The 16,397-nt window shown below is 47.1% G+C and overlaps 1 protein-coding gene across 1 annotated transcript in view; it reads left to right on the top strand.

Annotated features, from left to right (window-relative positions):
• TNN (tenascin N) overlaps positions 1-15,872 on the top strand; it is a 62,364-nt gene extending 46,492 nt beyond the window's left edge. The window contains exons 14-18 of the mRNA XM_061183780.1: positions 162-313; positions 5,461-5,557; positions 6,453-6,620; positions 13,390-13,553; positions 15,672-15,872. Coding sequence (XP_061039763.1) covers positions 162-313; positions 5,461-5,557; positions 6,453-6,620; positions 13,390-13,553; positions 15,672-15,872 — 782 coding nt within the window. The remainder of the gene's footprint in view (positions 1-161; positions 314-5,460; positions 5,558-6,452; positions 6,621-13,389; positions 13,554-15,671) is intronic.
• Positions 15,873-16,397: the final 525 nt, after the last annotated feature.

Genomic DNA, 16,397 nt, shown 5'->3' with positions numbered 1-16,397 from the left:
AGTGAGAAAGAAAAGATGTGAGTGAAGAGTTGGAAGAAGCAAAGTAGTAGGAGGTTCCAAAATAATTTCTAAACATAATAATGTTAAAATAGGGGACAAGCCCCACTCCCCTTCTCCCTTGCCCTTCTCCTAACGACACTGTCCCTCTGCTTGGCTCCCAGTTGGTGCCCGTTTTCCACACCCTTCGGACTGCAGTCAAGTTCAGCAGAATAGCAACGTCGCCAGTGGTCTCTACACCATCTACCTGCACGGGGATGCCAGTCGGCCCCTGCAGGTGTACTGTGACATGGACACGGATGGAGGCGGCTGGATCGTGAGTCACACAGAGCCCTGGGCAGTGTCTCGTTTCTCAGGCCAGGAAGCTCTATTTCTTCTTCATACATGGGAGGGAGGAGATTTGGTGGCTTGCTGCTGTTTTTAAAGAGATCCCACCCCACTGGAAGAATAGAGCCCGAAGTACTTCACTCCTGGTATAGAGCAGGCTTCGTAAAATAAGGCTGATGATTGGGAAGGCTTGTGGGTTTATCACTGTCTACTAATGCCCTTTACACATGTGCTACCTACATTTTACTCTGTGCAAAGCACTCTCATAAACATGACCCTCACACATAAGCTATAGAGTAAGTGAGAGAGATAATTGTTCACATTTTATAGATAGGTAAATTGAACCCCAAAAGGAGAAGTGCCTTGGCTAAGTCACATTAGTTAATAACAAAGTTGGGACCAGATTTTAGGACTCCAGCCTCCTGGGTCATTGGTCTTCCCAATGGGTCATCTCAGGCCATCCAAGATGGAAACACATGGCCTCTTTGCGGGCTCAGTCCTCTGAATTGGAGCCGTTGTCCAAGTTCTGTATCATGGCTCCACAGTACAGAAGCAAGGCTTTTGGAACTTTGATACAAAAGGCTAAAACCTGAGAGAAGGAAACTTGGCAATGTTCTGACCGTCCCTCTTCTGTGTGGAGGTTTTACTCTCTGTGGGCCATTAAACCACATGGTACCTTCTTTGATTGCATCTGCCTGATCCAATTATATGATGGCTGCTTTTGAGAGTTTCAATCTGATCTTTCCATCTCCCCCGCCCCCTTCTTTCTGTACCCGAACAGAGAGAGGCTCTCACTGCTCCAAACCAGCCTGCAGTCTTACCCACTGTGCTTCCACCACTCACTGTGGGGAGGAGAAAGCATGATCTCACAGAGCTCCAACTATGTTCATTTACACATTCGCTCAGGGGCCTGCAAAACCAAAGACACTTGAGCAGCCACGGATAAAATGATACCATCTAATAAGCAGCAAAGAAGAAAACTTATTATCCACACAGCTGCATCTGATGGCTGAAACACAGTAATGGGATTGGATGGGGGAAATTCCTGATTGATTTATAAAAATAATGGAACAGAATGTAACATGGGAGGCCTTCTACCTGACCAGACTCACAAGGCTGTACCTGCTGCTTCTCATCAGCACCATTGTAATTCTAAGCATTCTGTCCCTTCAGGCTTGAAGCCAGTTCCCTGCCTTTGTGCCCATAGATGCCCATTGGCAGGATGTTTGTACTGTCCAGTGTGACCTTTTTGAAAGCCAGCCTCACACAGGGCAGGAGATGTGTGTCTAGGGCAACCTTTTGAAAGGGACCTGCTAGTCTGTCTGCCTGGGAGTACCCATGATTTTTCCACAAATATTTATTGAGTGCCTACTATGTGTCAAGTACTGTTTTACATACTCAAGAACCAGCAGTGAACCAAACAGACAAAAATCCCTGACCTCTAGGATCTTGCCTTCTACATCTTGCCCATGCAAGTGACCTTTACCGGAACACAGACGTCAGTTCCAGAAATAACAAAATCACTCTGGGTTCTAACCAATGCCAGTCCCCCACCCCCTCCCAAGTCTTGTTTTCTCACCCAGACTCCTGAAGATAATACATGAACTGAAATTCTATAGGGTTCTCCTCAAAGCTACCACACTACAGAAAATATATGGAGTCCTGAAAACTTCTCTACCAAATCTTTTACTGACGGTTTCCATGTTTTGGGGGGTTCAGAAGTCTGTTGTCATTGAAAGATGATCATCATATGAATACACGGCTCTTATAAATTGAGCTTCTCAAATCCCTTTAAGGAGATTCTTCTCCATCCCAGGCAGCAGAAACCCAGTTTGATTAACAGGCCAGAACTCTGCCGTGAGGTAACTGAGGCTATGGGTGGGAGGCTGGAATGAAGACCGTCAGGGAACACTTAAGTGTCTCAAATATTTCCATCTTTGTTTTCCGTCTTGCAAGTCCTAAGGACTACATGAGAGGCTCTTTCCACAGGCATTTAAATGAGATTTTCAGTTTTTCCTCTTGGTTTAGTCATTCAGAACTGTGAGTAAGTTCTAGAGTGCAGTGAAGCTCTGTTGTGCAGAACCAGACAGAAAGAGATTTTTTTCTCCTTTGAGACTTACTTGCTAAGGGGCTTTTGTTACCCCAGATAGTTCATTACAAGGTATTTTCACCTCGTAGAAGGGAATAGACTAGATTCTGATTGAGTCAGTTAAGGCTGACTGATCAAGATGTACAAATGATCCCCGTGGGTCAGTTCATTTGGAATCTGATATCATAAAATGCAAGCTAACATTTATTGAGATATAATAATCACTTATTATATCTGTATGTGCCAGACTCTGGCCTCTATACTTTATGATTTATCATGATTGATGACCTTGCTGAAGCCTTGATTTAAGAGAATGGCAAATGGGCTATTAACATCTTGATCTAATAGTTTAGAGAAGTGAGGCTTGTCAAGGTTAACTAACTTGCCCAAGGACACCGCTAGTAAGCATAGAGCTGGGTCTAAATAGTGACGCCAAGAGCATCAGAACCATTTTTTTTGGAGTTTCCCTAGCCAAGCTGAAGCATTAGTAAAACAAACAAAGAAAAAAACAAGTAAAAAAATGCTTGGGCACTATGTTCATTGATTAGAGATAGAGACGAAATGCCTTTGTAAAGCCTATGTCCTAGGAGGACAGGATCAGATTTGAGCCTGACCTTATAGTGTAACTAATTATATCAGTGGGAACGGAATTTGATGCAAGGTGTGTGGAACCAAACATTGGTGCCCACATCTGCCCTAGGATTCCACTGTCGGTGATACAGGAGTAGTCCCAGGTGCTGTGCTAGGAAATTAACAGTTAGCCTCAGAATCTTATGACATGCTTTTTGAACAACAGGGTCCGTAGAGCTGGTTTTCTCAGACTTTCTCATGGAAAGATGAGGAGGCAGTGTTTTATCGCTGCATCAGCCACTGAATAGTTAGCTGTGTGACTCTGGCTGTTTGCTTTTCTGAACTTTCACATCTGTAAAATGGCATTGTATATTCTTGCCCTGGACTCAGCCCTTAACAAATGCTCAACAAGTGATTGTTACACAAGTGAATAAATGAAAAAAGAAACGAAGGAAGCCAGAAAAGGAAGGGGACGTCTCTAAAAGACGGACACGTGAAAAGATGGGAAAGGGAACAGCAGTGTTAGTGCAGTGGGTCATTGTTCTCCATGACCATCCCTAAGTTCTGCTCAGAGGCTCCGTATCCTTTACACGCATCCTGTCTCATGAGTCCTCCCAGCACCTCTGAGGTAGACACCTCCTTCCCGCTTCTAACCTGTTGGGCAACAAGCTGACTGAGGCTCAGGAATAGAAATGATGGACTCGCCAACCCTCTGCCAGGACTCCCACCCATTGCCGCCTTCGTTCAGTGCCTCCTGGGCCAGCAGACAGGGATTGGTGCTTCAGGAGCTGGCGGTGAGCTCCCCCTCGGAGCTCTGGGCATTGTTGTGGGCAAGCTGCTCTCTCCTCCCTCCCCGTCTCTTCCCAGAGAAAAGTGTCAAGAATGCTCAAGTATCAGGAGGTTTACCTCATCAGATTCAAGATAACGTGCTTGACTTCAAGGCACGTGGTGGTGTGAAGCATGGTGGAAAGGAGGGGGATTGGATTTTGTGCTGGGCGTCTGCTTTTGAATGAACATGAAGGAAAGTAGGCGGAGAGGAAAATGCCACTCCAGCCTTGGGGAGTTCCCGACTCATTTGTGAAGTCAGCTAGGATGGTGTCTAGCATGGCTCTCAAGGCCAGGAGGAATTAGCATACCTAAGTGTGTTTAGCTTTTAGGTACTTTTTAGGTTTACTTCATAGAAAAGAATCCAATGTACCCTGACTGGAACTGCCTCCCTTCCTCAGATCGAGGAAGTTTTGGAAAGAAAGCAGCCTGTACTCTCATGAAACAGTCCCACCTCCGTTTCCACGTCGTCCCTTCTCACTCACTCTTCAGCCCGGTCCGGTTTGCCTTCCGCTCCTGTCGCTCACTAGCACAGCCTTTGCTCAAGTCACTGGCGATTCCCTGTCACCAGATTCTGTGGACGGTTTGGACCTCATGCTCCCTGACTTCTCACCAGCATTTGACACTATTGAGCACACCTTTCTCCAGCGGCCTTTCTGATTCCACATTTTCCCTGTGGTCCTTCACATCACTAGTGGCTCCTCTTTCTCCTTAATGAACTTATCCTGCTGTGTGTGTGGCTCTTATATCTTGGGGTCTGCAAGGCTTCATTCTAGGCCACTTTCTCTTTTCAGTTCCTGTTTTCTTCCCGGGTGGTCTCATCCTTCCAGTGGCTTCATCTTCCTCTCTATGTCCTGGTGGCTTTCCATGTTCGTTAGGATGGAATGGGCTATGCTGCAGTAGCAAACCAACCCCAAATTTCAATTATTTAACCCATAAAAGGTTTTTTCTCACATGTGCAGTCACTTCTAAGCGGTGACTCAGGAATTCAGGCTGATTACAGCCTGTGGCCCTGCCCTGTCATCATGTGGGCTTCACCGGGGCACCGTGGCCCAGGGCAATGGAAGAGAGAGTGTGGAGACCCCCAGCCCATAAGCTATGCTCCCGCTTACAGGCCTGTGGTTGGAACAAGTCATATGGTTCCAGCGTAACTGCAAGAAAGGCTGAAAAAGAAAGTCTCCCTGTGTTCCGTGGGTGAGGAGAGTGAAAGGGGACTTGCTGAGCACCCAGCACCGTCTCAGATACACAGTCACCTTCTAAGTCCAGCCTGGCTCTCTCCTGAGAACTCCAGCCCTTATATTCAGTGGTTCCTGTGGCATCTTCGTTCACCAGGATACCTCAGAAGTCACTCACACTTACCAGGTCCCCAGATGAGCTCTGCTGCACTTACGGAAACTGTCCTCTCTCACAGCCCCTTTCCCAGCGATCGGCTGAGTGAATTGCCCTCAGCGCTGCGAGCCCAAACCACGAGAGGCGGTCTCGGCATCCTCCTGTCTCTCAGCTCCACTTCCAGTCGATCGCCACATCTGTCAGTTTTACCTTCTGTCCCCTCTGCCCATCCTCAGGGCAGCCCCCGTCCACGGTGCTGCCCTCTGTCACTCAGCCGCGTCTGTTCAGGTGTGTCAGAGGGGAACGTCCATCTCCCTCTTCAGGTCTTCCAGAGGCGGAACACGGGGCAGCTGGATTTCTTCAAGCGCTGGCGGACCTACGTGGAAGGCTTCGGGGACCCCATGAGGGAGTTCTGGCTTGGTATGACCTTTGAGCATCCATAAAGGCTGAGGTGCAAAGGGGAGATTCCCCGCTGAAAAGCTGGTCAGGCAGCTTGAGGAAGCTCACCATGTTCAGGCAGAGCTCCAAGCGACAGGGACTTTCTGAGGAACCTGCCGACAAGGGCGTTGGTGTGGCCGTGTCGCTGGGAAGGTTCTCGTGTGCTCTGGGCATGTGAGAGGGTGGGACTGTCACGGGTGGGCTTTGTGCTGCATCTAAGGCCCGCACAATCTGCCTGCAGCCTGAACCTTTCAGAAACCACACGAGGAGAAAAATAGTTGATTGATCGGGACTCTGGGTTCTCACTGGGAGGTCCTACAAGTCCCTGAAATTCTAGTAATGCCAGTCGTTATGGCACTGTTTTTTCCCTTTTACGTCTGCTCTGTTCTGGAGCAGATGTTCGTAGAGAATGAAATAGCCAAAAGCATCAACTGGGAAATGAAGAATTAAAAAATCATAATCTGGATACTCAGCGTCTGATAGAATAGATGATGTTTGTGGTTTGCTTGGTACAAAAATCCCTTCGGTGACCTTAGGGTCAGTAGGTGATCTCCTCTCCCACTTGGTGAGATAAGCGGATGATAGATAGAACAGCTTCTGCTTGAGAGAGAAGGAGTCAGTGGGGGCAGATTCATCCCACGATTAACCCCTCCGCTCCCTCCCAGAGGATGTGGCTTCCACACTCAGAAGCGTGACTGTGCCAAAGACATAATGGGATGAGAAAATGAGCCCCCCAGAAGAGGTGGTGTAGGGAAGGCCCCCATTAGCAGAGGAAGTAAAGGCTAAGGCAGCTTTGCGGGCTGAAAGTCTCCGATGCCACTGGTGGGTGCTCACACACTGGTTGATTGGTTACTGGAATTCCATTCCTGATTCTTAGGACTCGACAAGCTACACAACCTCACCACAGGCACGCCCACCCGCTATGAGGTGAGAGTGGACTTACAGACTGCCAGCGAATCTGCCTATGCCATATATGACTCCTTCCGAGTAGCCTCCAGCAAGGAGCGGTACAGGCTGACGGTTGGGAAATACAGAGGCACAGCAGGTAAGGCAAAACGTGTCCTTCCTGCTGGGGTCTCCTGCTCTGTGTGTCTGAGGATTGGTCGGCCACCTGCCATGGGTCTCGGGGGGATAGAATATTGTTCTGTGAAGGTGAATTGTCCTCACTGACAAGTGAGGCCCTGCTCCCTGCAGGGGATTAAACAGAATCGTTGAAGCAGTCTTTGACTATCATAAAATTGGAACTTCTGTACATTACACACTGATCCCCCACCAGTAAAATCCCTCCTCTTGTACTCCCCCAATTCGGGCTGTTGTACGTTAGCTGATGAACCCACATTCTGAGAGATTTCATGGTGTCTGCCCACCACTCATTCGGCTTCAGCAGTGTGACTGCCATTCTTGCATAGCAGTATGTGTGCGTGTATTATTTAAATATTTTGTGGCACTTTGCCATAAGTAAAGACAGAAGAATGAAAGTGCTGATTCAAACAATAAGAAGTATAGGTCTCATTAACGCCACACAACTGTGACAACACAGAAATGAGCAGTTCAGCTGAAAGTAGGGGAATGTTAGCTGCTCACTGGATTTAAGCCAGTTGATGGTGTGTTCAGTTGTGAAGGAAAAGAACAAAATTAAGCAGCGTGACAGAAATACTGGAATTATATCACTGAGTATTTTCTTTAAGAGACAAGGCGTGGTTGTTTTACTAGTATACTTTAAACCTGTATTTATGGTCTTTAAACCCTAACAAGTAAGTCTGGTGTTTGACTTAGCATGTTTTTGACTTTGGTGGAACTATGTAGGAATGTGTTACGAGCCAAATCGACTGACTGTGTAAGACATGGTCTCTCCCCTTAGACGCACACGTAAATAGATAAATAATAATATAAGGCAACTTCTGCAAAGAGTCAAATAAGTGGTAAGGAGAATAGAGAGCTACAGGAGTGTGGAGAGGTGGGTACATTGAGGACCGAAGGGATTGCCAGAAGCTCCCTGCGGGACAGTGGGCTGGAGTTGGGTTTGAAAGGCTAGAACTTTCAGATAGGAGGAAAGGGGGCGGGGGGCTCTCCAGGCCTGGGGGAGTCCAGGGGTGAGCAAAGGCTGAGCAGACACAAGGAAATTGGGGTGTACCCTTGAAGCCTGCAGACGTTCTCAAAAGTGTCTACTTGAGAACCCCCTGATGGTGGAGGGCTGTGAACAGACACCCCTGAGTGTCTGGGGCCATGACTGGAAGTGGCCAACTACTGATGCAAAATTTCTTTCAGGTCTTGTAATTTAATTTTTTAAAAAAATCACATGAATTTTGCACTTGCTCTTGTTTCCCAGTGCTTAGTGTGGAGCCTGGTACAGAGTAGGTGAGTTTGAAAGATGATCCTGCTAGTACGACCTTTCTAGATAATCTTATGGGTGTTTTATATTGTAAAGAATAGAATCTGAGGCCCAAAATAGCTTTCAGAGGGTCAGTGAAGAGGTGAGTTTGGTGACATGGTAACATGGGAGGAGACAAAGCGGGAGGGGTAGGAACCTACCAGAGTATGAGGAGTTTGGGCGACAGACACGGGGTACATTTCAAGGGTCCCGAGTAGGGGTTGGGGGTGGGAGAAAGTGTGCAAAGAATTGATTCAGGGAAAAACAGTCTTTGGGAGAAAAGCCACTGCAGCTAGAAGAGTCTGCACTGCTTTGGGTGCTGTCCCTTCTTTCCTTGCTGATCCTGGTCTCCATAGGCTGGAAAAAGGCTGGCAACCGTTTTACATTGTACAAAGTATAATATAAAACATGAGGGCTTCCCTGGTGGCGCAGTGGTTAAGAATCTGCCTGCCAATGCAGGGGACACGGGTTCGAGCCCTGGTCTGGGAAGATCCCACATGCCACGGAGCAACTAAGCCCGTGAGCCACAACTCCTGAGCCCGCGCATCTGGAGCCCGTGCTCTGCAACGGGAGAGGCCGCGACAGTGAGAGGCCCGCGCACTGCGATGAAGAGTGGCCCCCACTCGCCGCAACTGGAGAAAGCCCTCGCACAGAAACGAAGACCCAACACAGCCAAAAATAAAAATAAATTAATTTAAAAAATATATATAAAACACGCAAGTCAGGCATAGAAAAAAGCCAGTTAAAATGCAATTGGGAAACACAGATGGACATTCAGATGATTATAACCATATTAATCGAATGAGGGGGATTTAATTTAAAGATGCCCTCTTGTAGGACTAAGCACGCTGCCTACCCTCCCCCTCCCCCCAGCCGTAGCTAAGATCAGATCACATTGGCTCTCCCAGCCAGTAGGTGGAAGGAGTGTGAATGTTACAATCTCCCTTAGACTTGTCAGTGAAATAAAGTAATCAGTAGTTGATCTAAGAAAGAAATGGAAAATTTTATTCAAGCCAACCTGAGGATTTTAAGAAAGGAGGCAGTCTTTCAGAAAGCTCTGAGAACTCTTCTACCTGTTAGAGGTCAAAGCACAGTTATATAAGTTTTTGAGACAAAGGGTTATATGTCAAATGATGTATTGTTGACAGTTCACACAATCCAGATCTACATGTACAAAGTAGTGGGTCATGGGTCATGATGGCCCCTTGATGAGATTAAGAGGGAGTGTCATCTCCTAAGGAAGTCTGGTTAACCCAGATGCATGGTACACACTAAAGGGGAGGGAAGAGGCCCAAACGGGCAAAGAAAAATTTTATTTAAAAATTTTCTTGTCTTGCTATAAAATATGAACTTTATTTCATCAGACCCCTCGGGCCTCCTCCTGCTCACATGGCAAATATCTGGTCATCCCTTTTCTTCCCAGTACCATTCAGTCTTGACCATCGTGATCAGTCAGCCTTCCTTTCTCAGGCTGAAGAATCCCAGTCTTCAGAGACTCCATTCATGGAACCTTCTGCAGACAGGATATGGGGTTGGGCTGTTTCCCTTTGGCACCTGTGCCCACATCTCTCCCTGAAACCCACTGCCCTCACGGGACTTATGCTGGGGACCTCACTCAGGACTGCCCTCCCAGGCTACCCAGTCCCCTTCCCTCTATTATTCAGATGTACCTTTTCTGAGGCCTGTCTTAATCAGGTAAATGAACTGATGCTAATGAGAAAAATGAGAGAAAAGGAGTCAACATATTTGTGAATTACTGTGATTCTCCTCCCAGGGACTCTATTTGCATTTTAACTGTGATTAGGGTATAATTCCCATTCTAAGGTTGTTCAGGCCAACAGTGCTGGTCAGTGGAGGATGTGTGTTTTAATAGGAAGCCTTGAGAGACTTTGAACTCATGCAGCATTTAGACAACAGTCTAGTCTTCCCCTGTGTACTATCATTCTTATTTTTAAATTCGGAATTACAGCGGCGGGGTTAGTGGAGTTTTAGCTTTCCTTATATGTGCTGATCGGTCCCCGAGGAGGATTTGGAAAGTTAGGAAGCTTCTGGGTACTCATGTCCTAGATGATGAGGTACTGTTTAGAGGACATGGCATTCAAATAGAAAGTGAACATTCTGATATCTCCAGGCATGTGCCAGCTCTCCCCAGCTTTTAACCCTGTTATAGCTCTTTTTGGAACTAGAGGTGTACAGCTCTGGTGGGAAGGTGAGGTTTCAGACTCTTCCCCTACTCAGACTGTCCAGGTGGGCCCTCAACTTTTGCTTCCACTGAAGTCAAATCAAAAAGCCCATTATTCCTCCCCAAAGGAAACTCCAGCAAGGTAAGCCCATGTCAATTGACTTTCTGATTCTGAACCTTGGAGTGAGACAGGTAGGACAGTCTATGAACTCTACCTTCAAGAGGCTGCTATTCATCCATTTGGAGATTATAATGAAAACATAAATAGCTAGACATTTGGGGTGGTGCAGAAGGCCTTCTGTGGGCTAACCAGTCATTTGCAGCTGATTTCAAGTCCCACTTGCCGGGAGACTCAGAGCTGCTCAAGCAGGGATGGCCCACCCCCTGGGGGCACTTAGAAATGTGCTGGTAGACTGAGGAACTCTACCAGCATTCAGTGGGCTGGGGCCAGGGATGCCAAATACCCACAGTGAAGGATTGTTCCACCCCAAATGCCAGTGCCTTCCTAGCTTTGAAGTGGATTTTTAAGTACTGGCACTTAGAAAGAAAACATTGTTGAACACATGGACAAAAGAGAAAGCTAGCGATGGTACAGATCACTCTTTCATTGGCCAATTCCTGGTCCCAGGGTAGAAGATGTTTAAGATCCAGACATGTGGTCCTGTGTCTGTGTGTGATTTAAAGGGGAAATGATGTTAACAGCTTTTTCTGGTCTGAGATGGCTCAGCTGCCTAGGTCATCTTTCCTAGTACTAGAGGAGAAGAGTTGGCCCCAGAGTGATACTTTGATGAGATGGGTGCTGACCAGCTCAGCAGCCCCGTCCTGGGCTTGGGTTCAGACCTCTTATGGGCCTGCCACCAACTCCTCCCACCCACCACCCGAGAAGAATGAGCTCCCACCCAAAGCCATTAGACTAGAAGTGGGGCACGTATCTCTCATCAGTGTTTTCTCCTAAAACTCCAGCAGGGGCGGGGAGTCTAACCACCATTGGCTTTTCTACTTTATCTTTCTTGAGGAGATAAGCTTAATAAATCAGAATACTGTCTTGGCCAGGGCCTGATGACCAAAGGAAAATTAGTTTTTGATTTATGAGAACACTCACTATCTATACTCAGAACGTAAGTGTGGCTTCAGTTTCTAGAAGGTAGAAAACCCATCTGCGGGGGAAAAAACTCTCACACTCAGGCCACAACCTGCTTCACCTTTCTTTATCCCAATGCCCAAGGTTAGATAACCACAAAGAGACCTTTAAGACATAGCCTGTGCACAGATTCTTAGAAAACAGCTCTGGGAACTTTATGTGCAGGTCAGGTAATTGTTGCTAAGGGAACCATTGTGTGGTATTTGGAGCTGTAGGGAACTGTCTGCAGGGAATCTGAGGAGAGGGGGAAATGTCTATGAATAGATGTGACAATTTGCCCTTCTTTGATTGGAGAGAATGAATGCGGGCAGAGGTTTTGCTGTGTCTTAGGTGAGGCATGAAGGAGCCACTGTTTGATCTCCCAGATCAGAGGGTCAAACTGGGACCTTCCCTTTACACAATGTGTTGTCAACTGTATATCTGTCCCCAGCCACCTGCAGCCAAGTTCTTGAGAACAAGGAGCACTGTTTGTATTCCCAGGGGCTAGCATGGTGCTGGGCCATAGCAGGCATACCTGACGTTTTCTGAATGAATGAATGAGGTTGCAGGACAAAAGTTCTCAAGCTTTAGCTGGCATCAGAAGGGCTTGCTGTCATCTGAAGGGCTTGTTGAAGCACAGACTGCAGGGTATGACCGTGGAGTTTCTGGTTTTGTAGGTCTGGGGTGGACCTGGGACCGTGCATTTCTAACAAGTTCCAGGTGCTGTAGCTGCTGCCGGTCCAAGGTCCACTTTGAGAACCATTGCTGTAGATGGTCAGAGACAGCTTGTCCTTGTTAGGCATAATCGAAGCCTGCTGTTGAAATAAGGACGCTTCCTGTGAATCGGTGTCTCAGAAGGAACTCTGGGCTTGGAATCTCAGGTCGGAGATATGAGTCCTGGCTCTGCTGCTTGTGGACTGTGGGACCGTGACAAATTCCTAGAGTCTAACCTCTGTGAGTTTGTTTCCTTATGGGATTAAGAGCTGCCTGACCCACCCCTCAGGCTTGTTGTGGGCATCAAATGAGAATGTATATGTGAAGGTGATGGGTAACTCAGAGATCAGATTAAATGGAAGTATTGTTATTGTAGGAACAGAACTTGATTAAGCTTAGGATTCATATGAGCCCTTATTGCCTTTTATGAGCTGAATTAAAAAGTAAACTTATAAAAGGATGACAAATGTGATGGGGGAAATAGTAGAATACAAGTAAAATAATTAAGGCAGATTTCTAGATAGGATTAACGAAGCGCTTAATTGTACCTATGTGCCCAGAAGGGCTCTAGAAGTTCAGGTGTGTGTGTTAAGAGGGCGTGTGGGAGGATTAATAAGGAGAATCTTCCTCAGGAGTGGGGTTGAGCTGGTTTTGAGGAATGGTGAGGATTTGGAGTGATGAAGGGCAGAGAGGAACAGGTGAGCAGAGGCATGGAAGATGGATGCGTCCACTTCACACGTGGAGGGCGCCTGTGGGGATAGTGGGCTATGAGACTGTGCAAAGGGTACAGCCAAGTTACAGGCCTGAAAAGCCAGGAGGAGTAATTCACTCCATGTGGGAGGAAGTAGGCCTGAGATGATGAAAATGGACGCTTAAGCTTCGGAAGAGCTAGGAAGGCTGTTGTATTAACACAGGCCTGGAGAGAGATGAGAACAGCCCAGGGTGGCAGCTGTGGGTGCAGGGGTGTATAGGAGTGATCTGCAGAAGGAAGGGCTCGATAATGGGGTACACAGGATTGTCAAATGTGGCTCGGGGGTACCCAGTCTGGGTGACTGGGAGGAGGCTGAAGCAGAGACAGGAGCACAGAAAGGGGGTTAGTTGTGTGAGGGTGGTCAGGTACTGTGGGGAGTGTCGAGGAGTTTGGTTTTGGTTGTTTGGATATTTTACTGTGAAGCCTCTAAGTGAAAATGCTTTTAAAGCTATTGGAGAAACAGGCCTGAAGTTTGGGTGACAAGCCAGGAAAGAGAATCTGTTCATCCGTATCTTGGCGATTCTGAGAAAAGAGTGGCTCCTTGTGGCCTGACTGGATCCCTGGCGTTTTCATGCCTGGAGGTTTTCCTGCCCCCAGTCCTCTTTCAGGCCAGAGTTTGATCACGCCCTCAGGGGTGAAACTTGGGCTCTCCCCTCTCATCTCTTCTCTCCTGCAGGGGACGCTCTTACTTACCACAATGGATGGAAGTTTACAACCTTTGACAGAGACAATGATATCGCCCTCAGCAACTGTGCCCTGACGCATCATGGCGGCTGGTGGTACAAGAACTGCCACTTGGCCAACCCTAATGGCAGATACGGGGAGACCAAGCATAGTGAGGTAGGTGACAGGTGAACATCTTTTTTGTCCCAGGCTTTTCCCAGATTGTGTTCCTAGAGTGACACCCTCCAGACTGGTTTGGCTGACCCTCTCCTTCTGATGCCAGCAGTCAGGGCAGTAAGGCTTCTTCTCCAGGCTCCATGGCCTTGAGGTCAAGGCCCTCCCTGCTCATCTGCTGCAGCCCCTCCCCACTCTACATTCCCACCAATGCTGCACCCTTACTCAGTGCAGGGAGGTACTCAGGCTGCCCACTGCTTAATAGAGATGATATGGGTCCCACACCATCTCACTTTACGAGTTCACACATGGCCACTGTCTTGGTCAGCTCAAGCTGCTGTAACAAAATAATATAGCCGGCATGGCTTAGACAACAGACATTTATTTCTCATGGTTCTGGAGGCTGGGAAGTCCAAGATCAAGTTCCCAGCAGATTCAGTTCCTGATGAGAGCTCTTTCTGGCTTGTGGATGGCCACCTGTTCACAGCATCCTCACATAGTGGAGAGAGAGAGAGCTCTGGTCTGTCCTTCTCTTCTTATAAGGGCACTGATCCCACCGTGGTTGACCTACCCTCATGACGTCATCTAACCCTAATTACCTCCCAAAGGCGCCATCTCCAAATACCGTCATGTTGTGGGTCAGGGCTTCAACATATGCAGTTTGGCAGGGGAGGGGCACAAACATTTTATCCATAACAGACACTTCAGAATTCTTTCTAGTCGTTCATCCAGAGCTAAACCAGAGCTATTTTTCTCAGTCCTTTGATCATGGGGAAAACAAAGTTTCCTGTCTTATGTCAGACCCACCCTTGGATCCACTTCATCCAGAGCCACCCAAAGTCTGCCCAGAGCGTTGTGCTAAATCAGTTTCTCCACTTCAGGAGTGGGCACACAGGGCCAAGAGTTGGCGAGGGCTCCTCACCCCTCCCTTGCTCTGCAACTTTCCAATCAGTGATTTCTTGAATCCTCTTGCCCCGTGAACATCATCTAGATTCCTCGCCAGCTTCCAGGCATCTCCTGCCTGCTCCCTCACAGCTTCTTAAAAATTGCATCTTTGTTCCTACTCATCATGAATCCATCCCCTCCATGAACTCTCCCCTTCCTGGGTTTCGCATTTCCCATCCTGGATCTTGATCCTAGCCTTCAGGAAGCCACCTCTCCCCAGAACTCATACATATTGTACCAATATGATTAAATATGAGTACATCTAAAGTCCAGGTACATTTTGATTCCTTTGGTCCTAACCAGGCAGCAGGGACTCCTAGTCCTTATGTAATTTTTCAAAGGGAAGAAGAAATTTGTCCCCAGGGGAGCCATGGAGGGTGTGCCCATGAATCATGGTGGCAGCATGTGGGCTGACTCAGGGAAGCCTGTGATCAGAGATCAAATATTTGAAATGAGCAGCCAGCATGCCCTAAACCATCCCCATATTTGCTAATAAAAGACATTCATCTGGTTAATGTGCTTTTCACAGTCTGCAAGGCATTTAGCTTCTTGTTTATTATTTACCTCACAAATTAAAATACATAAAATTGGTCACTTGGGCTCTTTATTGGCCAGGTTGCAAGGTTATTAAGTGAATTAAATATTATTGTGCTCACCAGTCAAAAGTCGTAAAATGAAATTTAGTTTTCAGCAGGCTATTTATTACCCCAGAGCTAATATCTAAACAGTCTAAATTGAAAATGATTTTCCACAATTGGCCAATTAATATGTTTACTGTTGCCTTTAATTTTTTGTAAAGGAAAAGAATGAAGCAAAGATAATTTGATCATTGCTGGCCAGGTTGACCCCGTGTTACCTTTGTTGCTCCTCTGGCCTCGCCCGCCTCCTGGGCTCACACCCCCCCATCCTCCAACCGCAGGGGGCTTCCAAATTGTCAGCCTGTCTAACCTCAGCTGCCCAGCAGAGGGAGCACGCTTCTAGATTCCTGTCTCACTTCCTTTATATATACCCCAGTCTCTCCCCTAAGCAGAGACGGAGTAGTTTCCCTGGCAAAGAAACACTCTTTGGTACCATAATCCACCCCACCCTCTCCCAGGTGCCTCTTCTTGATGTTGGCTTATTTATTTGTTTTATTTAGTTAGTTATTTAATTTGTTTACTTATTTATTTAATGTAGGGGGTGAACTGGGAGCCATGGAAAGGACATGAATTCTCCATTCCTTTTGTGGAGTTGAAGATCCGCCCTCATGGCTACAGCGGGGAGCATGTCCTGGACAGAAAGAAGCGAACACTGGGAGAAAATTCGAGAACATTCGGACGGCCCATTCGTGCACTTATCGCACAAGAGGAGACCAGCCCAGGGTTGGGGCCTGTGTAAGCATGGGGTGGGGTGGGTACTGATGACTGGCTGATGGAAGTTTGAGGGGTGCTCATAGCCCCTGGCTTCTGAGATGGCTGGATAACCTGCAGGACAAAGCATGTCACCAAGCTTCCAACCATATAGCTCACTTCCTTGTCACCTGCATTTTGCCCACCTGTATTGTGGGCCTGAAAATCAACACAAAAATAGCTGCACAATGTGTATGGGAGAGACAGCACTGGAACTGCAAGGTTTTCTGCTGTATTTTCAGTAACAAATATACGGGATTAGGGAAAAAAAAAAAGGGATAAAGAATCACCTATAGTACTTCTTCAATTGGAAATCTCTGGAAATTGGTATATATATTCAGGGCTCTGCTAATACAGATCTTCTGTCTAAAAAGAAACACCAAAGAGGGGTTTGACGACAAGGGGCTGAGGTATCCTGAAACTTACCTTCCATTACCACTGGAAAATTGGTAAAATCTTTTCTGGGGAAAAAGGCATCAATCTTCCCCTTTTAAAAAAAATTGCTGATGTTATG

This window comes from Eubalaena glacialis, chromosome 3 (genome assembly GCF_028564815.1).
Source record: "Eubalaena glacialis isolate mEubGla1 chromosome 3, mEubGla1.1.hap2.+ XY, whole genome shotgun sequence".
Classification (NCBI taxonomy): Eukaryota; Metazoa; Chordata; class Mammalia; order Artiodactyla; family Balaenidae; genus Eubalaena; species Eubalaena glacialis.
This window is presented reverse-complemented; position numbering and strand designations above follow the sequence as displayed.